The following is a 23,876-nucleotide window of genomic DNA, read 5'->3' on the forward strand; positions in this document are numbered from 1 at the left end:
TAAAAACGTGTTTCTCGTCCGCGTTTATAAAAAAAAAAAAAAAAGGGCTTTATCAAGAACTAAGTGTAAATGTCCATAGTCCTGTGTATGAGTATAGAATAATACTTGAAAAAAGAGGAGACCTTTTTTATTTTATTGTTGTGGTAGGTAAACCCTCTCTAATGATCACAGAACCTTTCAAAAGTGTTTCTTGTAGGAACGCTATAGAAAGCATCTCAATTTCCCAGACATCTGTCTTTAAAAGTTCAACCGCTTTCAAAGAAAGGAAGCGGGAGGGGACGAGAAATATGTTTTATTTTTTACTCGGCCTTATAGAGAAAATCAAAACCATTGATGATCAATTAATCGCATTATGTTAATGTTCTGTTCGCATAAGACAACTATAGACAGGACTAATCGTATTCACGTGAAAATGGACATTTGGGGAAAAGCAGCAACTTCGTTGCACGAAAAAAGAAAATCACTAACGTGAAGCTATTCGCCGATCGTACGGGAACCTCAAAACGAAGCTCAACCCATAAAGTCAGTGCGTGCTGTGTGTACGTACGCCTGTCCAAACGCATGCTTTAAATAGCAAAGAAAAGCGCAGGAAACAGAAAACACATTTTGCACATACGTTTGCAGGGAGAACCTCGTTTTGGTAGCAAGATGGCGGATCCGTGCAAAGGGCGAATAGGACATTCAAAGCCAGGCAGTTTCAAACTGCTATGAGCTCCAATGACAATGATAAGATTTGCACACTATTATGACTCCCGAGAATGATAATGAAGGGTGATCGTGGTTTTCATACAAAACAGTTCAGGTTCATGTAAAAAAGTAGCACAAACTGGAGCAGAAAATGAGAAAGGTCGTATATTCATTGCTGCGAAGGAAAACCTAACTGCGGCAAGAAAAAATAGGCAGCACTAGAGAGACGAACTTGAAGTTCACAACGCGTCATGAATTGGTGCCATTCAATAGTGCCGATTGGCTATAGCTACATCACGTGATATCGTACATTTGTGTACCGTGCGCATGCTCGTTTACGTATTTGTGTTGTAATACTAATTTCGCAGTGTGTACCACAAGAAATATAAATGCGCTGGGCTCATTTCTGTGACTGCATACGCTGGCGAAGTTATGTAATAATCGGATTAACTACCATATCATGCTGATCACTCGCACCTGTAAGATTAGTATCTTTGAAAAGACCGGTATTGTATTCAATCTATGATTGCAGACATACACAGGTGATGAGTGCAACCTGCTTGTAGTGTAGCGCGAAATATTCAAAATTGTTTTCATCTATCGCTATGGTAGTTAATCCGATGTATTACGTCACTTTGCCAGCGTATTGATATTAGCAAGTATAATGCGCTGTTTATAATCTTCTTAAAATTGGCTCGTTCCTGCAGTTGATGAGGCCATCATATCGATATCAGACATATCACGTACTATAAAATAACGAAAACGAGGTGAAGAATGGAATCACCGAATTGTAAATCACGTGATACCATTCTTGACTTCGCTTTTGTTATTTATATACGTGATACCAATGTTCACCCCATCAACGGCAGGAATGTGTTATAAGAATGTTCTATTTTCATCCCTCGAATGCTCAGTTCTTTTACCAATCTTACGTTCAATAAGAGTGGGTGGCAAATTGAATGGACTTGTCAAAGAAATCCAATATGTACAGTGCACAAAATAATTAAGGTACCAGTATACACTCACTCCTGTTTATCCTAAACAAAGACATATAAGACAAAATTAAAACAAACAGCCAATATATCCTACTCTTTAGCTCTGATTTAAGACCTCATTTGTTGGAATTGGTTGTGAATCGTCTAAAGAAGGTTGCACTTTTATGTTCTAATCAATAAAAGCACGACGCTAGTTATAATGTGCTTCATCGATGCAAGGCATGGCGCTAGTTTTCTTGTTCCAGAAAGCTTTGTGTACAAATCAATTGGGCATGCAATGGAGCAAATTCAAACATTTGAATTTGCATCTTATTTGGAATTTTGGATCATCGTGTCTTTACTTCTACAACGATTTCAACGAGTGAGGTCAGAGCTAAAAGATACAGTTATTGGCTGCTGGTTTCAATGTTTGTCTTTCTTTGTTTATGATATACAGGAGTGAACATAACTGGTACCATAATTCTTTTGCGCGCTGTATATTAGGGACGCACCATTAGATTCTCAGGGGGGCATGGGAGTTTGGTTAAGGCAGAATTTTAGTGAGGCAAATTTGTTTTTGTCTCACTAGTGGGCGAAGTTTTTCTTTTTCAAAAAAAATCCCATGCCCCCCCCCCCCTGGAAATCAAATGGTGCGCCCCTTAATTCAGATGTTATATTCAAGATATTGAATTGGTTCGAGAAAAATGTTCTAGTACTTTTGTGCCGCTGCAGATGATTCCGGGTACACTTTCCCCGCATTATTATCCACCAGCTCTACATCAGAGTTATTCTTCTTGTCCGTCGCCGGTCTTTCCCCAGCAGATTTCACCTTTACACAACATAACATAATGACGTCGTAAAATAATTCCAGAATTTCCACTATGGTAAGAACGGATATGCCAATCCATAATCCAACGTTGCCACCAAGATCACTTAGTAAATCATATTTCTGGAAAAAAACACCAACAATAATTCATTACCATGGCAACTCTAGGGAGGCAATTTCTATTTATCTATTTTCATGCAGTGTGCTATTCCATTTGAAATCAACACACAAAGTATGGAAGACATAAGTTTAATCTTTCACACGGGGAGTGTGAATGTTAGATGGAGTTGCCTAAATGGGTGATTTCATTTGAAATTCTCTGTGTGGAAAGATTAAGGTGGTACTACACTCCTTGATAAATTTGTGACTATTTTTGCATTTTTCTCAAAAACTAATAAATAACACACTGGTAACAAAATGTATGTATATTATTATTATATATATATATAGTTATGTATATTATAGGGGCAAGGAATCCAGTTACTACACTGGAATTTCAGTGACTCAAGACAAGTAGTTATTGATTTATTGATCAAATATTGGTTTTCCCTCAATTTGATCAAATATTGGTTTTCCCTCAATTTTTGACTGTAACTCCACAACTGTTGTCTGTGCTGAAATAAAATTTCCAGTGCAGTAATTGTAATGCTTGCCCCTATAATATACATATCTTACTTGTCACCAATGCGCTATAATTTTTGAGAAAAATGCAAAAATAGGCACAAAATTGGCCAGGGGTGTAGTACCACCTTAAGGGCATGTCTTCCATAGGGTGTGCATGGATTTCAACTGGAATAGCACAATATCATAATACGGTACGGTTTAGGTACTTGTCAACATTTAAAAAAAGAATTTAAAGACAATATAATCTCTCTATATAAGCTTGACAGTGTTCTTCTGCTCTAATTGGCAACAGTATCCAAATGCTGAATAAAATTCCCGGATTAAATTTAAAAAAACTATTTTTAGAGGTATAGTTGATTTTGTGAGATTATTTGGAATTTTATATAAAAAAAATCATTTTGAATCGATTTGAAATTGCACTTATTGTTGCCTATCAACGAGCGGTTGAATGATGTCCAATGAGGTGCAGCGTTTTTGGTGTAAAAAATCAGTCACTTGTCAGCAGGCGATTGAGAGTAGAATAATTCAGCTTGACACTTTACATTTTATAGATAATAGATAAATATTACTGCTGATAAAAAAAACAGTGTTAAATATCTTACCCCATATGTTTCTGTGTGATATATGAAGTCGTAGGTTAACTCATCGTAGTACACATTAATCTTCACTACATTTTTTCTAAAAATAAAAAATTGAACAAAAAATTAAGAATTTCAGGATGTTATCCTACTTCATAACTTTATATATTGCTTCGGTTGTATAATACGCTTTTTGCCTAGCGATTTCAATAGGTCACGCTGTCTTGAAATCATGTCACGAGATATTGCCAATGACTTTCCTTGTGATCCTAATATACGATTTACGGTTTAGAAAATTGATTTTATATCCGATAAAATTACAGGCATAATGAGCATATTATACAACTGAAAACAAGTACGAGCATTTTAAGAGTAGACGCGGTATTGTTGGTCGAAGCAGCCAAAATATCGATTTTCATTATCTTAATCAATATACTATTGATGTTTTGCAAAAGTTCATTCTACAAATCATGTACTTTCAAATCTTGCTTGATTTATTGTTGTTAATGAGTTATGTACCTTTTACAAAAGTGTTGTTGTTTCAGCCCTCTTTACAACCTAACTCAAGAACAACAAGACCTACAAAAGTATATCCGTGATATTTTAATTCTTCTACACACTCGCTATGAAATGATCAATGCAATTTTTGCCCAAACTCACTACCATTCGCAAGATGCTGCGAACTACCGAATCGCAACAGTTTAAAATTGCTAACTTTAAAAAGACCATACTTACTCTACAAAGCTTGTGTCATTCTCAACACTTTTTTTCAGATGATCTGACATTTCCCTAATTCCATTTTGAACAACGGGCTGCAAAAAATGAACATGTATTAACCTTTTATAATTTTTATACAGCACCATTAAATTTAAAGCCATATTTATAACATTTTCATACAAAATAGATTAGCATTTCTTTGCCATAAAATGTTAGTTTTTACTGTCAGATATATCTCCTTTTATTTTTGAGCCGAACAACTACGGCAAAGCAAAGAAAATTGGAATTTCCTACCAGCGCATATGTCGCCAATGCGTACCACTCCTTCGATCATGTTATGGTACGACCCTTTGTTGTGTAGATCACTGTCCCGCACGCCGTGTACGTACTGTGTGTTATGAACATCGTGTATGCGTTCGACTAATGATTCCATCGTAATAATAAAACGCCGGTTCCATCGTTTTATTCAAAATCTCGGATTTTGACAAAACTACAGCACCTAGAGTCTTGATTTTTGCAGAGTATTTTCCGTTTGGTTTAATAAAGTACAATATAGTCGTGTACAAAATGAATTTTAAAAATTCACTGAGGGCGTCCTCCTCAGCAAATGTTATAATATGGCTTTAATCAAGATCACAACGTACTATACTGTATCAGAATCAGTTTACTTCTTACTATCATAAAAATAGCCTACTGAGGTTTTTAAATTATATTTATTTCTTATTTTAACCTTGATTTTTCTCCCATGACCTAAGGTGTACAGACAGTCAGGCGTTACACTAACCGGAACTGGCTGCAAGGTCTTTGTCATTCACTGCACGTACCACACATTTCAAATGCAGTAATTTAGAGAGCGGATAATACGTTAGATATTTGCACGCACTGGGAATTGAACCGGGGACATCTTGCACTCAAAGAAAAAGCCCAGTGATTTATAATGCACGACGCACAGGCACAACACCTAGATGTTGAACCACAAGCCTCAGCACACTTTACAGGAGTTAAAGGTTATACAGATGGCTTTCTGCACATTGGTACGATGGCTTAATCTTCCAGCTCTCTTGCATTTCATTTACCCACACTTGTTAATTATGTAACATTTCCTGACAACTGGCACACGTCATGGCAAAAGATTTATGTTAAAGTAACTGATCAAACTGCATGACTGTATGTGATTAGTTTAGATTGATTTACATTTATTGATTCCCTGACTATCAAAGTTTGTTTATCATTTTATATTATTTTGTCAAGATATTCTTACTTTGTGCTTATCGTTTGGCCAAAGTGAATAGCTGACAACGTACTTGAATATATCTTCTCTGAAAGAACAAGAACAAAAAACAATTTATTGTTTATTTATCGTAAATGATCTACAGTAAGCACAATAAAGCAGGTAGCAGTTTATGAATTATACCTTACAGGAAAGGTAGGGATAAATATCAACTATTAAGGTGACCATATAAATGTGCGCAAAGGTGGTTTCTTTAATTTGAGATATAAGCGACGGCAATAATGCAGACATCAAGTTATGATACGCAAAGAGATTGAATGTACAGATTCAAAAGTTGCACTTGAATTTTCGCTTCTGCAACGTTTTCCGTAGCAGACCGGCCCAGACTCCAAAGAGTGCACATATCGGGCTTAATTTTCTTTAGCCTGGTCCAATCAGATCTCAAGCGAATATCAATACGGAGCTACCCTTAAACAAACTATAAACAAACACAATTTTGAAGAAATACTTACTGGCATGCAAAAGTACACCCACACGGTATATCAGCCGCACGCGATTCTAACATTCGTATACATCCCACTACAAAAGCAAATAATTAATACATTGTGAAGTTCATAGTTCTAGCAGTGATTTTACAGTTGTGATGTTGATTCAGCCAATAACTAGAGCATTTTGACCAAATAACTCATACTGGTGGCATTTTTAAACTGTTAACTTTATTTTGATACACCATGTATATCGTTTAATAGCAATTGGTTTTACATACCGTCTTTAGGATTGGTTGAGTTACATGCAATTTGTGAATCGTCATATCGATATCGCACGTCCGAACAATTACATACAAAAAGAACGGCCCTGTAGAAGCAGTCTTTTTCACACATCTGTTGGGATAGAATAGGTGACAATCATGATAATTTTTCTTTCATACCGTTTTTGTGATTTTTTTATACAATAAATCTATTGCTTTGGGAGTTCTTATTTAACCTGGGTCAAGCATTTAATGTTGTTCATTCTCTCCCAAGATGTCCAGTGAAAAGTGTACAGACAACCAGGTGTTACCCTGATCGGAACTGTCTGTGATATCTTTATCATTCACTGCACCTGCCTCTCAATCTGGATGCAGTAAAGAATAGAGCGGGTGCCTACATTTTTTATATTTGCCTCCACCGGGAATTGAACCGACGACCCCTCGCACCAAAGATCTTAACCGCTGAGCCACGCTGCTTCTAGTCCAATTCAGAAGCAGGGTCGGGTTTTTTAATCACGACTTACATATTCTATCAGGGATTTTGAAAAATGGGATGGGTGACTGAACAAGTGTGTGTATCCTAGGTTTAGACAATAGGCGCCATATTGCATGAGGGTTAGAGTTCATAAACGTTGAAGGTTTAGTAGATTAGGTACTCTCTCTAATATAATTCACGAGTTGTAATACCGGTAGGTAAAAACGTAGATTTGTTAAAATGTTCCTGATTCCCAATTACTAAATATAAGTATAATACTTTACAAACTATTCTTTGGTAAATCTATCCAATATGGTTTTGATTTTGAGATATCTACGCATCACTTTTTAATTATTCTTTGCGCATATTCAAATTTGCTCTTAGGCTAGCCACAGACTATCCGGGGTGCTTTTAAACAAACAAGGACTATGCGTTAATGTGGCAGGTGTGTGTATCCTAACCCAGCAAACACAAAACGTTTTCGACATCATTCGCAAAAGGTTATAAAAGGTTGTCATAAAACGTTTTCATAACCTTAAAAACATTTTTGATAATCTACTGCTCAGCAAACAAAAATGTTTTACAGAAAACGTTTAAATGTCGGGTTATAAAAACGTTTTAATAACGTTCCAAAAACATTCTTGAAAACTTGATACAAAACATTCTAAACAAAATGTTATTTTGGGGTTGAAAAAATATTTTGCGGCCATATACTGCGTCTTGAAGATGGGGAGCCTGTGAAAGAATATGCGCTTTATATTCCACCACATGGGAAGAGGAAACCGGGCGGGCCGCGCACACTGTACTTACAGTATGTCCAGCACCTCCTGAGAGATACTGAAGGGATGCTGCAGCCAAAAACAAAATTGTTTCGCTTGCCCAAGATCGCATTAGTTGGAGAAAGCTTGTAGTCGCCTGCTGCGCAGCCGACTGTTTGCCCAAAATATTTTCAATAACGTTTTAAAAACGTTTTCATGAATTTTATATAACTCGACATTTAATGTTATTAAAAGTATGTATGTCACAGTGGCTGCACAATGATTCTGCTACACTGTGCATGTAAGCATAACAGTGAATTGAAAAGCGCGCGCTTCAAAGTTGGCCAATTTTAGAAAACATCCATGTCGATAAATGAATTTCCTCACATGCTTCATTTATCCAAATTGTTTGAATATTTAATATAATTATGGTGTGTGAAGCCTTTCCGAGGCTACCATCGGGTCCTCAAAAATTAAAAATTGTTTTGTTTAAGAGCTACTGCCTGTTTTTATGGATTTTTGAAGATCGCTCATAAATCAGTAAATATAGGCCTATTGACATAAAGGGACCTTTACCACCATTTAGCCTTTCCGAGGCTACCATCGGGTCCTCAAAAATTAAAAATTGTTTTGTTTAAGAGCTACTGCCTGTTTTTATGGATTTTTGAAGATCGCTCATAAATCAGTAAATATAGGCCTATTGAAATAAAGGGACCTACCACCATTTAGCTGAAATACTAATCTTTCTTAGCATGTAAATTATTTCCGTCGATAACGAATGAAACACTTGAGGAAAACTAGTTGAAACAAAATATTATCAAAGATATGTTTTAGGGAGTAATTACCCTATCTACAATAGCTCTAAGCCATTGTGTGTGTCCAAGGCCAAGGCCATACTATTTTTGTATACGCGGTATAGTGAAATGGCTGTTCCTTTTACTATTTGTCCTCCCATGTTAATCCAGATAACAAAATGTTAATTTAAAGTCTCATTGCAAATGAACTTTTATTTTTACTTTTCGGTTTTGGCTTTGAGCAATGGTGACACATACCATGTTTACAGAAAAAAAAAATGAAAATTATATTCCAGACATCGTCAAAATGTCAAACTTTGTATGTTTTGTATTATATTTAAGTAATTAACTGCAGTTTCTTTATTCAACATCATAACAGGTTCATACTTGAAACATTCATGGTGAATGAATAGGCTTTCATTAAAAATTGAAAAATATTTTTAAAAAACAAAATTGCTCATGCCTAATTTACATAAAAATATCAAGAATACATAATTACCTGTAATTAGCTAATTTGCATAGTTAATTACTTTTTGTGTATTTTTTGGTATCAATTGAAATAACTTTGTATACATATGTGTGCAAAAAATCCGCACCCTGATATCATGTACGGTTTTCTATTTGCATCAATTTTGCATATTAATTAGATGAACTTAGTCATTTTTTCACCTTTAATTTGTCTGCAGATTGGCTGAATTTGCTAAAATAGTATATTTGGTTAATTTATTATAATTATTCAATGATAGATTTTTTAATTTTGTTTTCTTAAACGAAGTTAGGAAAGATAGGCATTTAACCTGTGATACTTAAATTAACGCTGCTTTTTCAAGCAAGCGTCCAAATAAACCTTCAAGATCTCGAAATGTGCCAATTTTGTCATTATAGCCATTTGTGACAGGTTTTAATTCCATTTACGAGCATCTTAAATTTGACACTACATCACAATGCATTGACCGATTTCAATTTCGTTTTTTGACTTATGATGCTTTAATAAAGCTCATTCATGTAGAAACATTAAATAACGTGTTTCTGCTGCGCTTATTTTTGAGGTGATATGCCTATTAAAAGGTTTTGAAAAAAACATTTTAAGAACATTTCTGTGTTTGCTGGGTTCAAATATTTTTACATAATTATTTAAGTATTGACATAATATTTGGCAAAAAATGTTTGCAAAAATAGTTTACAATAACATTTTTTGAAAACATTTAAAAATATTGTTGTGTGTTTTCATACAAAACGTTTTAAAACGTTATCATGACCTTTATATAACCCGACATTTTAATGTTATTAAAACGTTTTTACCTAAACCAAAAGCCAAAATATAACTTATTTAAAACGTTTTTGTGTTTGCTGAGAAGTCGGAATATCGATAAGTTGTTTTCACGTTTAGGGTGTCGAATTAAATGACTGTACAAGACAATATCTTGACAAAATAAGCACTCGAAGAAAATTATAGATGTCAAATTCCTTGTGCATTTCGATACCTTACATATATCATATTCTAACTGACTCAAACCAAGGTGTAAAGTTTCCAAATCTATTTGCGAAACAACTCTTTAAACGAGATAGAGAAAATATTTTTACTTACCAATTTCGAATATTTAACATGCGGAAAATATTCAGAAAAGATTGTACTGTTAGTCTCCGTCGTACAATTTGTGAAAGGTTTACCCTTTCGATCTATAAATGTCTGTAAAATAAACGAAAGTATTAAAAAAATAAAATAAAGTCTAAAATATACTAAAGAATAAGTAAAGGCTCGGCGTAGAAAATGAATGAAGCTTCGCTTAAATATTATGATCATAATTTATATGGTTAACATAATGGGATACTGGGTATTATGTTCTCTGGAGTACAACCCAGGTTAATAATGTTATAATCCACAGAGAAGACTTGTTCACATATAGTTCTAAATAAGCAATGATACTGAAATCACATATTTATTTGCATGTTCATCTTTATATTGGTTCGAATATTTGCATATTGGCAAATTAATAAAAATTTAAATTTGTGATATTTAACAGTCCTCGAAGTAAACTTTATCAATCTAATGACATGTACTTAAAGTGTATGTAGCTGGGATGAAAAGCCGACGATATTGAAAACTTTGACCTTTCATCATGTTCATACTGAAGATATACATTTTTTTCCAAAAAGACCTACTTTTTTGGTGTTTTGGGGGGAAAATCTATATCTTCAATCCAAAGAGCAAAATTTTCATATAATTTTCATCCATCCCAGCTACATACACTTTTAAGTATATATCATTAGATTTATATAATTTACTTCGCGGATTGTTAATTTCAAAAATAACAATTTTTAATCATTTGCCATAAAATGTTGCGAATTAAAAAAAAATATCAAAATTATTTGATATCAGAAGGACATTCCTCGTATTCAAAATGCAATTCGATATTTCTGGTGTGCTCTCAGGTTCCACAAAAATACATGAAATCGTCGCTATCTGAGCCCTTAACTGATTTAGACAAAATGCATTATTTCGCTTTACCTTTCTTACGCTAATGAAAGCCTCTGTACCAGGCGCCACATTCAGACCCTTATCTTCAGGAAATGACATCGATTTTTGAGAGTGTATTTCTACTCGTATGCCTGCTCCTTGTTGAATGTCGGGAATGTACTCATCTTGTTCAATGTATAGTGACATTGTTAAACCTGATTAAAATTCAAATAGACGTAAGATTAATGTATTTTTGCTATAGGTACGTTACAGTGCGAACATAGGCCACTCACACGCGATGAACTGGCACACCCCCGTATCTACGTTACGCGTCTTCGCCACACTCACCCCATCCACACATACCCCACCCACCCCCCCCCCACCACCACCACCACCACAACACACCCCATATACACATCCCACACTCCTACAATGCACAGACACCCACACCACACATCCAACACATCTATCCATCACCTAACCCACCCCTGGCCCTAATAGTCCGGTGGCAGAGCAAGGTTAGATGGTTTTGCCAGTTAAAGTAGTTTTCTTTGCTGATTATTACTCTTTCAGTGGTACAAAATAAGATTTTTGGGGATGTAAAATGGTAACCCTTGGGCAATTAGAAATATTCAAGATGGCCGCTATAGATAATAAAATTTAGCTCGGTTATTCACTAGCGGTACCATAATAAATGATAACTTAAAGTATTTTGTGTAAATTATTTTCCTTTTGGATGCTTTAAATATAAACTATATACAGTTTTAAACATGACACTCTCGCAATTCAAAATGGCCGCTGTTAAACGTCATAAGCAAAAACCATTAGTTTCAAGGTAAAGTTATTTTGCCAGATTTTGTTTCTTACAATAATTAATGTAAACCCTAGAATTAAGCAGATCCAGTTTGACATTTTACTTCTTTACAATCGCATAAAAATTCCAAGATGGCCACCACCGAAATGAAATAACACATTTTGGAAGACTTTTTACAGGGAGTGTATGGAGTGACAGCTCGGGGTTAACAGCTTTCCATTTAGTGATATCTGAACTGATATCTGTATCGAAATTATCTGCCCAACTTGTACCAATCCTTCCTGAGCTGAGCGCCTTCAATTCTTTGACGACTAATATCAACAGCGCCTGCAACTGAAGCCGAAATTCTTGAAGTGTAGGATCGATCATTATCATGATTATAGCAACATGTAACCCGGTAGTCGAACAGATGGTTTATAATCGCCTTTGAATCTCTGGGTAAGACACCCAATGCCACTTGAAGATCCATTGCTTGCTTTTGCACAGGACTTTGTTGCCTATCAGTAAAGCTGACAAGGACTTCTGTAACTTCGGCGAGGAAATTGTAGCATGTCAGATACTGATTATGCAGCCAAATCCTCATCGATAGGGATATTGTAGTGTGACTTTACAATGCGTATGTATTTACACTCACGTACTACCTGTTTGGCTACTCTTTGGATGCTACTTCCTATAACAGTTTTATTATAACTTCACCTTTCACGTGCATTAAAGTTGCAACGGAATACGATAATACTAGAATAACTTTGTAATGAAAGAACTAGAAGCTATTCGGCAAAGTTGTTTGGAGTTCTTCATTGAGTCACCTACGATCAGCGCGAGTTAATGTGATTTCCAAATGTGTGCAGCATTCCTGATACAATTCAGCAGGTTTCCAAATGCGACTCTTATCACCAGATAGGACATCTACAGCATGTTTTAGGAAATCCATCAGTTGCATCTTCTTCAGATGCTGCAACATCACAGCGTGTATTGCTTTTGTCACTAAAAACAGTAAAACAATACAGTTTCTTTGCTTGTTTTATTTCTTCTTTAACCTGGAACACTCACTGAATTGAAAACACAATCATTCTGTTCTTCCTTAAGGCACAGGATCTATGTGATGCCTAATTCCCATCGCGTGAAGATCACTCACAGAGATTTCTAAACGTTCTCTGATTTCATTTGCCTAGCTATCACCACGATCGCGCATTTTGCTATCAGATACTCAAATTTTGGCATAACATCCATTGGTGTATTCTATTGCTAAAATGGTCTGAAAGACAGGTAAAACTTTATGCAAATGGTTAAGAATGATTAAATTAAATAACAAGAAACGTATGCGTATGATATGTTATGCAAACCATTCAATATGTTAAGAAAAGACAGTTACCTATTATGAGCATACATTACACAACTCACGGGAAGCCATCATGGCAATTTGGGATCACTGAAGCGTGTCAATTCATAATCTACGTGCATATATTACATATTGGGCCCACACTACAATTAATGCGCACTAAATATGCTACAATTATTTGTTTTGTTACAAAAAACATTCAATGTTATTTAAGAGTTACGTGTCGGCTATTTTGAATATCTCGGATTACCCAAGGGTGACAATTTCACACTCCTTAGAATCTGATCATACACCACTCAAAGATCATTTATCAGTAAAAAAACTAACTTTGACTGCCCAAAACACTATAATTATTTGGTATGCTACCATTTGTCACTAAAACACCATTTAAATGCTATTTCAGAGTTACGAATCGGCCATTTTGAATATCTCGGATTGCCCAAGGGTGACAATTTTACACCCCTTAGAATCTTATTCTACACCACTCAGAAGATTATTTCTCATCAGCAAAAAAATTATTCTTAACTGCTCAAAACAGTATTTAGTATGATACCCTTTGTCAATAAAACACCATTTGAATGCTATTTCAGAGATACGTGGCGGCCATCTTGAATATCTCGGATTGCCCAAGGGTGACAATTTTACACCCCTTAGAATCCTATCCTACGCCACTCAAAGATCATTTATCAGCAAAGAAACCAACTTTAACTGCCCAAAATACTATAATTATTTGGTATGATACCATTTGTCACTAAAATACCCTTTGAATGCTATTTCAGAGTTAAGAATCGGCCATTTTGAATATCTCGGATTGCCCAAGGGTGACAATTTCACACCCCTTAGAGTCTTATCCTACACCACTCAAAGATCATTTATCAGCAAAAAAACTAACTTTAACTGCCCAAAACACTATAATTATTTGGTATGATACCATTTGTCACTAAAATACCCTTTGAATGCTATTTCAGAGTTAAGAATCGGCCATTTTGAATATCTCGGATTGCCCAAGGGTGACAATTTCACACCCCTTAGAATCTTATCCTACGCCACTCAAAGATCATTTATCAGCAAAAAAACTAACTTTAACTGCCCAAAACAATAATTATTTGGGATGATACCATTTGTCACTAAAACACCATTTGTATGCTATTTCAGAGTAACGAATCGGTCATTCTGAATATCTCAGATTGCCCAAGTGTGACAATTTAACACCCCTTAGAATCTTATTCTACACCACTCAAAGATCATTTATAAGCAACAAAATAAACTTTAACTGCACAGAACAACATTTGGTATGATACCCTTTGTCAATAAAACACCATTAGAATGCTATTTCAGAGATATGTGGCGGCCATCTTGAATATCTCGTCTTGCCCAAGGGTGATAATTTCACACCACTTAGAATCTTATTCCACACCACTCAAAGATCATTTATCAGCAAATAACAAACTTTAACTGCCCAAAACACTATAGTTATTTGATATGATACCTTTTGTCACTAAAACACCATTTGAATGTTATTTCAGAGATACGTGGCGGCCATCTTGAATATCTCGGATTGCCCAAGGGTGACGATTTTACATCCCATGGAATCTTTTTCTACACCACTCAAAGATCAATAACCAGCAAAAAAACAAACTTTAACTGGCAAAACCATCTAACCCAAAAATATGGTGTTTGCAGCCGGACTATAACATATAAACACACACACCCCTACACCCGAACACCAAGCATCTTTCACTATGTTGCTATATTTGATGTGCGTACATACAAAAGCAAATTTATTAATTTCTTTGCTAAAACAAAGCTTTGTGTCTAGAACTTGCTCGATGTCACATATAATATATAAACAAAGTATATATGGTCAATTCCAGCCAAAGTGGGACAAAATTCTCTCTGGGGCCATTTTGAAAATGTTTTCCTTTTCAATTCTAGACTTATCAAATGAGACGATCATATCTAGTGAATCATCAGGTGGAAGTGCCATCGGATTGAAAAATAACTTTTCTTGCTAGACCAAATAAAGTGTTAAATGCGCATATGCATGTTACCCACGAATTCAAGCCTTTTTCACTTGTTGTACGCCATAAAATTTCACTTTCTTTAATATCTTTCAATATTTTATGTGTGACTCATATACACTAGAAATCGGTGAAGACTTTGAACGTAAAATAGAATTTTATTACATATATCTACAAAGAAATATTTTGGTTATTACAAATTTTAATAAAGAACCAGGTCTACAGTTAAGATTGTGTCAATTCCTCGAACTCTTTCCAAAGTGGCTGTCATTTAACATTACTGTATTATTTCGAAAGATTAGAATAAATGCTTCATATAAATATAAAGTTAGATTTTGTATCTCGTCGCAGGATGAGGATCTCGGATGGATTCGTGGGTAACAGCGTCTGGAAAATAGCAATTCCTATTAATTTTTTAAAATAAAAATAAAAAATACTTTTCCGTATGTCAATAATTCAGGCTGCAATGGCACTAAACTGAATTTTAATCAAAATACAGACTACATGGAATATTTAGAATGGATCATTATGGCATTTTGGGTATAAAAATTTTGAGAATAATGAAGTTGCCAAATTCAGATAGACAGAGCAAACAGTTTTATATTGTTATTTTAGTAAAATCATTCCATATTTTCATGCAGCAATATTCTATTAACTCGTGTTTGACAGTTCCTATGAACTAAAACACTATCAATACATTGTTAACTATAATTTAAGTAGGGATTCGTGGGTAACCAAAATGTTCGTGGGTAACACATATTTGAAGGTATGTATTGGTAATCGGCAAAATAGAAAATATTACAGAAGGCTGGAAACCATCATGCGGTTATTCCTCCATTGTGTTTCAATGATTCCCGTTTCTCTAACCAATTGCATTTACCCAAAAAATGGTAATTTAGGATAATCAATCAAAACTTCATGATACAGCTTCAGTATACCTTCAAGAGGACGCTATTAAACAGGACTGTTTTGGAACCTATTTCGCAGGTTTTCAAAATGTTAAGATGCATAAGAAACATATAATTTACGAGTAAATCCTTGGATTCGTGGGTAACGCCGAATTCGTGGGTAAAGCTATAAGTACTATAGTACCGTTTGGGGTTTGCGTTTCTTAGGTGCATAAACTGCAAGTACTGTAAAAATTATAGCATACCCATGGCTTGGATATGTGCTGATTTAAACTTAAAATAAACAATCTCCTTGTTTTTCAAGGTTAGCATCTATTCGGGATTCGTGGGTAACAAAAGTTTAAACCGTCGTAGATTATTTTTTAAAGCGGTGAACGTATTTTTACGACTTTTAATTTTATGCGCTTGTCAAACTAAATTCAGTGTCCAAAGTCATTAAATGTTAATTTAAGTTATGGCAATTATATTTGATGGACTCGTGGGTAACAGTTGATACGTGGGTAACGTCAAATTTGATTTTATGGAATTTTATGGGTAAAACGTATTTGCATAAAATAATCACTTGGACCTCAGAATTATAGAACGAAACTTCGTTTCATGATATAGTCATTTACGGCATATTCACTTAACATTTTTCAGAACGATCATTTTATTTTTGATACGCGGGTAACAAAATTATTAGCCAAATTGACTTAATGGCCTCTAGAGTCCACACACTTTGGTGGAATTCAATCGTTTTACATATGATGAGAGATCATGCAAACGTCTTTCTAACGGTAATAATTTCATTTTGATTGAATGACATTCAATGACATATATGGTGCTTTATCTTTGAATTCGTGGGTAACGCCAATTCATTTAAGCCATCATAACTTGTCCTCTGGTATGACTTGCTAGTAAAGGCCTATATGCACAAAGAGAGCACATTGGACGTGACATGATATGCTCCATCAATAAAGTGATTTCCTTTATTAATGACATTTTAAAGTGGAAAGTTAACATAGAGAGATTTTTGTCCCGCTTTCGCTGGAATTGACCATATATACTAGTAATACGCAGAGTCACCACGCACAATCTTGTGCATGTCAAGTTTAAACTATATAAGCGATTTTGTGTTCTACGCTATTTCAGTGGCGTAGCGAGGGGGCAGGTTGGGCACATGCCCTGGGCTCCACCCTCAGGGGGCGCCAAATTGACCAATTCAGCATCGATTCTGCGCTCCTCCACATTTTCGCGAGCTACGCGCGCAGTTCAGAACAGAATCATTTGACTCAACTTCATTATAATCAAAATTAATTAGTGGTAGGCTATATGCCTATTTGTGCAAATTTTCGCGCACACACGCAGTTGTTTCAAGAATTGGGGGCAGCATTATGTATGGGCGACACAACCCCTAGCTACCCCGCTGCACTATTTGTCCAAGCAAACTCTTATTAGCCTTAAGCAATTGGTATAATTTAAAGCTCTATTCGTTTTTACATAACCACTTTTGCACATCAGTCTATTATACAGACAGATTCCCAGGGTTTCGAATTACTTCTGGAAAATTTCTCCTTCTAAATATCTATATTTATCACATCATGTGATGGTGACAAAAATAAAATTGATCATCTGTGCCTTAATAGTATACTACCACCGTGTACAGCTAGTGGCACTCAACGCATTGTGTAAAAAAAGGGATTCTGAAAAAATATCTTGATATTTACTCCTGTAATATCGCCACAACTAAAGATTATACCCGTAGAAAAGAAATTCATTTTTACTGTTTAGTTTACGTGGAGTGATAATCTAAAATTACATCAGGAATTCGTTTTTAAATAATGATGGTCCATATTTTTATCAGTATATTATGGTATTACCTCTCACCTAAAAACATGTTTACTAGACAAAATTGAATTTTAGTTTTGCATAAAGATATGGCGATGGCGCTTGCATGATTTGCTCCATTTATCCGCGGTTAAAGTAGCACTCTTTATTAGTTGTAAAAACAATACCAATAAGAGTTACTATTTATATTGTACGCAAACTAACTCTATATTGTACGCAAACTAACTTTATTTTATGTTTAGGTAAGGCACGTGAGCATGATAAAGATTTTTTTATCATATTGGATTTCATTGTGACCCGAAAGAGAATAAATACGAGACTCGAGAATGATTAATGAACTTTTGTATAACATGCCTGGTTTCATCAGTATAATCTAGTGAACGGAAAGTTCAAAGAAGATGATATCTTACCATTTCTGTGAATACAAATTATTGGTGTATTATTATTTTGCAATATCCACATACTGACAGACACAAACAAACCCAAACGTTCGCTCACCCCTTCACACACGTCTAAACGCATTAACACTCCCACGCCACGCACATAACACCCCATACACTCCTCACTTATAAGCATACACACCCACCCTTTATGAATACTATACATTACCTAATAAAGGTCCTGCGGTGGTAACCTCATGTATTTTCGAGTCCAACCCCAAATTGAAGGTATAGCAATTTCCATACAGGTAGTTGTAAAACCAGGTAAAATTACTGTATTTCAAAAAACAAATATTTTGAAAGTATAAATACATTATGTGAAATATCATACAATAGTTGAACCAACCTCCTAATTATCCCCGCTTCTTAAGACTCAGTAAGTTTTACAATTGAATACCTGAATACAAAACCCACCCAAGTCCATACTTTGGCCGAATTGGGTTAAGTATAGGAAATTGTTGCTTATAAATAGGCCTATCATATGTATAAAAGTACAAAACAAATCCACCCTCTACGTACGTCTATTGAACATATGATATCCAAAACCACCTAATTCCAGTACTTGCTGGTTTAATGTCCTCGCAAACAGGAGAAGATGGCGGACCTGCTAAATATTGAGGTGATAGCAACAGTGATGACGAAATACGTGGTAAAAAAAAGAAAATAAGGGGAATGGGCAACAAGAAAAAAGATTTAGAGCAAAGGGTAAAGAATACACTTACTATGTGATTAAAAAACACCAAAGACCGGCATACAAAATGACCCCTCACGAAGTCCCCGAAATGCTAATCGTCATATCTTATACAGTTTAACCCACTTATTTGCATGTAAAACTCCCTATTTACCAGGTAAATCTAACTGAAGGAATTAAAATGATATACAGTTTTGGTGGTTTTTTGGGGGGTTTTGGGTTGTTGTTTTTTTTCTCAAAATCACTTCCCATGGACTTCGGTGGGTTTTCTATTCATGTATTAAATTCTTCTGCACTGCTGTTGAATGTTTCCAAATATGCTGTCATTAACTTCTCCCAAAATGTATGATATTATGATTAATCAACATTAAACGTTTGTGACGTAGCAATGTTGGAATGTAATATATACACATGGATTTACCTTTTCGGTATATAGGGATAACCTTGGAAAGTACACATAGCAATTGATGTCACCTCAGTAGCAGATATAACCTCACGGGAAACTCGAGTTTTTGATTTTGAAGTGAAAAAGAATTGTGTTTAAGGGATGCATAACGTAGTAACTTACTTTGGTGTACAGGGGTATCCTTGAAAAGTACATGACAACAACATATCTTTTAAGTCGTGTCCTGTTTCAACTCTTTGCTCGTAATCCATGGCGCCTATTATATCGGTGGTTGCATCGATAAGTGAATGACGTGAATCCATCTGATGATAATCTGTGTTTTCCCAATCTTGATATCTCTGGAATAAAAAGAAGAGAAAACATTTTGCTTAATGATTTTGTAGACTGAACTTCTGCAAAACATCAAGGTTTTATTTTTCAATAATATATTGATTTCGACAATGAAAATCGATCTTTTTAGCTGTCTCGACCAACAATACCTAATCAACCCTTTTGTTCCAAACGGAAGTGGTTGTCGCTGTGCTCAAGGTACCAGACTTTTTGTTGTTCCGCAGTAGATATGCATCTTTGCTGCTACATCAGATATGGGCTACCTCCCGGTGCCCTACCCGGCATGCGTCTATACTGGCAACCTTCAAAGCACCCAAATAATTATTTCTGTGATGACTAGTTTGCTTTAATCAATTATTGTAAAATAATTGCATTGGAGCGGACACAATTAATGGGTAATATGAAAGCAAATTGATACCAACAAACATCTTTTTCCTCTTCCTCCTCCTCCTCTTCTTCTTTTTTTCTTCTTCTTCTCTCTTCTTCTTCTTCCTCTTCTTTTTCATCTTCTTCTTTAATTACATGTACTACTGCTTCTTCTGCTTCTTCTTTTGCTTCTTTTTCTTCTTGTTCTTCTTCTTAAAATCTCTGATAATACCTTTATACCTTTTTATTTCCATTACAAGCTATTAAACTATCACCAGTCGCTTCATTTAATAAATTGATGTCACATCAACTTGATGAATTATGTTTACTTCATGCAAACATATATAGATTTATCATTAAATGTCAATTATCCTAAAAAATAGGGATAATTGAAAACAAAATAGTTTCCTCTTTATTTTCCTTTTCCCCTTTTCATTAAACTAAACTTTAGTAAGCTGATTGAACTTCACATCAAGCACAAAATACAAGTTTCGGTTGCTTACGGTGGTACTACACCCCCTGATAAATTTTGTGACTAATTTTGCATTTTTCTCAAAAAATATCTACATACTGGTAACAAATGTTATGTATATTATAGGGGCAAGGAATCCAATTACTTCACTGAAATTTCAGTGATTCAAGACAAGTGGTTCATATGTTAAGAAATTAGGTACATTCTAGCGGTACCTCTTTTCTTATCATAAATAACGCACTGCTTGTCTTGAGTCACTGGAATTCCAGTGTAGTAACTGGATTCCTTGCCCCTATAATATACCTATTATGTAACTTTTGTTACCAGTGTGTTATTATTTTTGAGAAAAATGCAAAAATATTCGCAAATTTATCAAGGTGGTGTAGTACCACCTTAATCAATTGATTTTCATGAAATGAAAATTTGAAAATCAATTGTGATTATGTGATACGTGCATGATGCGAGATGAATTCTACACGTAATCCATCAATTTCACGGATTTGCAATAATTACCATTAGCTTTTACAAGGCTTGTTTGACTTCACTATCGGTGCATGCATATGAGCAGTAAATCACTTTCACGCACTCATGTATTATCCGTCGTATATATAATTTTCCATTGTTTATAATGTGTTTAATGTAAATAACGATTTAAAATGGGTAGGTGGGAAACATCAGAAAATGTCAGAACATTGAATGTCTGCTTAAATAATTATCGGATAATTGCGACTAACTTGTATTAAATTGTGGAAAGCTCTAACCATAGCTCGTCTCAGGATATAAAAGTCAGACAGCGGTTTATTATACTATATGAGCACTTTTATAGCCAATGTAAAGTACTGAGCAAGTCCAACCTTAACTTGACCAAATTTGTTGTTTAAACAATTGGGTGTTTGTGTTAGATGTAAATACTAACGTACGTTACTTGATATTTTTAAAATTATATTCTGACAATTTCTAGATCTTGTTTTATTGATGTTAGGCATAGTATGCCTTGTTGTTCTAATGAAAACAACATACCTTTTTTCGATTTGGTGTGTTACTTGCCGCAGCCGGCATAGTATTATTTTGTTGCGTGGACGAGGACGGAGACATCCGTGTAGGCATTGTTGGTGGAGATGGTGATTTTCCATGTGGCGGTGCCCAACCAGATCCAAGCATATTATCCAAATCAGTGAAATGCTTCAAAAGCGACCCTTTAACAGGATTTAAATTGCATATTGTGATTGCTGGAAATTGCAGTTTGGGGTGATAATGAACATCCAAGTTCACGGTAACATCTTTGTCTAAAAATTTCGTAACGCTTTCGTAACAATGCCACGAGAATAGACCCATCCCACAAAGAAACGCTAAAATCCAGAAACATTTTCGGTAGACGTTTTGGGCTCTTTTGATGTTTGGGATACCATGTGCGCCGAGATTTTCTACCAGTTGCCCAATAAGAGGTCTTGATTTGGTGTTCGAGTTTTCTTCTACCATATTTGTGTAAAGATGAATTCAAGTTGATCACTTCTGCAATCTCATTGCACACAGATGCAATGTTGTTGGAAATCGTTGCACACAGATGCAATGTCGATTCAAGGTAAAATACATCAAAACCAAAACATTATAAGAAGTGTCTGATAAATCTGCACATATATAATTTACTTTTAACCATTATTCAGCAGTTTGTACTCTACTGTGGAGATGATGACTTGTGTAGCGCTTTTCCGGAGATAACATCAATTTGAGTGCGTTGATGGTTGTTCTAAGTTTAACTATATTTAACAAATCCAATGTTTTATGCAATTACCTGCCAGTCAGTGATTGTAATTGTCAATGCACAAGTTGAAATCAAATTAAATACAGTGAAATATCTTCCGTAGACTCTTGTTTTCACTCTTAAGTGTCATTCTTTACTTCTGTTCATGAAGTATTTTCACTTTCCGTTATATTTATCACGTATAAAGATTCCCAAATCCATCAAAATAAATAAATCTATTTGCTGTTTGTATTCATCTCCTTGCAACTGTTGGCACCATACATCTAAACATTCATCACAGATATAAAAACAGAATCCTCTCCTTATAATCAATAAGTTCTTATAAAAACGTTATTTTCCACTGAGCATTCCTCCTATATGTAAATCATCAGCTCTTTTGAGTTTGGTCCTCGAGGAAATTTCATGCAAATCAAGAAATGCTGGTAATTATTATACCTCACTGTGATCATCTTATCAACTAATATATCAAAGCCACGTCTAATATCTCAAACGACAGGTAGTTTTCTCATTTATTTGTTTTCACCTCAAAGCACAGGCAAAATTCAATATAGGCATGATAGGGAAGAAAACGCATTATCGCCACGATCTATTATTAGGCAATAACCATAACAAGCTTGCGAACAGGTAAACTTGAGTGATTGGTAGAGGTATTGGTGTAGCGTACCTGGCATAATCTAAATATATATTTTCTTCCTTTATGTGGCGGCGCCACGGGGGCTTTGGGTTTAAATGTTCCTCGTAACTCTTGCCCCGCCCTCCCCCCGATGCCCTCAGTTAAAATGCAAAATTTTCACTTTTGGGAACATTTTGCGCAAAATATTCACTTTGAACTCCCCCCCCCCCAAAAAAGATATACAGTAAGCCAAAGAATTAAGGTACCAGTTGTGTTCACCTCTGTATTATCCTAAATAAAGACAAATATGTCAAAATTAAAACAAGCAGCCAATACCTGTACTCTCTAGCGGCGCTGATTTAAGATCTTATTTGTTGACATTGGTTGAGAATTAAAGAAACGGTGACTTTAAACTAATGAAGAAACGAAATCAAAGGTTGCACGTATTGTGCTAATCAATGTAAGCACGGCGCTAATTCCCTAATTCGCGAACGCGTTGTGTAGTTTAGTGAAATGGAGCTTACGACTCGTCGTAGGTTACGAACGATTTCGAGACTTACGAAGCTTCGTAGAGTTTTGTGAAATGGACCCCTTATAGATGTTGTTGTTATTGTTTTATTTCCTTTAAGTAGGACCTACTCATGCCAGTCACCAGTTTCAATGATTTCATGGAAGAACATTAAGCATACTTGCATTATCCACTGGACATACCGTATTCAATTTAAGCATCATGCCAAGAAAATAACCGAAATATTACTATATTCAACATTCTATTCTATATTCTACAATGTAAGAAATCAACGCAAGTCAATAAATGTAGACTATTCTAATAATATATCAAGAGTTAGTCATGTCATTGGTGTGGAATTGCAGGTAGAAAGAATATGGCATATGGCATTTTTTTTAATATTTGGCTTGTTCTTATAGTTGTTGTTTCCCCGTGTATATTTTTATTGGGGGGGCTCGACGGGGTTTCTTTAGTATTGTTGTACATGTTCATGTTTCAAAGATCCCATT

General features: G+C 35.1%; 1 protein-coding gene across 1 annotated transcript; it reads right to left on the reverse strand.

Annotated features, from left to right (window-relative positions):
- Window positions 1-2,316: 2,316 nt before the first annotated feature.
- On the reverse strand, window positions 2,317-22,007 carry LOC140170907 (acid-sensing ion channel 1A-like). The gene is made up of 11 exons (XM_072194108.1): window positions 21,505-22,007; window positions 19,479-19,654; window positions 18,389-18,492; window positions 10,922-11,085; window positions 10,001-10,102; window positions 6,404-6,518; window positions 6,150-6,216; window positions 5,668-5,725; window positions 4,425-4,501; window positions 3,714-3,789; window positions 2,317-2,610 (listed from the first exon to the last, which is right to left on the reverse strand). Exons 1-11 carry the CDS (start codon window positions 21,961-21,963, stop codon window positions 2,371-2,373), a joined length of 1,638 nt encoding a protein of 545 aa, XP_072050209.1. The 5' UTR covers window positions 21,964-22,007; the 3' UTR covers window positions 2,317-2,370.
- Between the last annotated feature and the right edge of the window lie 1,869 nt (window positions 22,008-23,876).

Source organism: Amphiura filiformis, chromosome 15 (genome assembly GCF_039555335.1).
Source record: "Amphiura filiformis chromosome 15, Afil_fr2py, whole genome shotgun sequence".
In the NCBI taxonomy this organism is placed as follows: Eukaryota; Metazoa; Echinodermata; class Ophiuroidea; order Amphilepidida; family Amphiuridae; genus Amphiura; species Amphiura filiformis.

Coding starts and splice junctions, on each gene's coding strand:
- LOC140170907 (XM_072194108.1), bottom strand. CDS start 21,963: ATGGTAGAAGAAAACTCGAACACCAAATCAAGACCTCTTATTGGGCAA. Junction 19,655..21,504: donor ACACACCAAATCGAAAAAAG/GTATGTTGTTTT, acceptor TTTTTATTCCAG/AGATATCAAGATTGGGAAAA. Junction 18,493..19,478: donor GGATACCCCTGTACACCAAA/GTAAGTTACTAC, acceptor TTTGAAATACAG/TAATTTTACCTGGTTTTACA.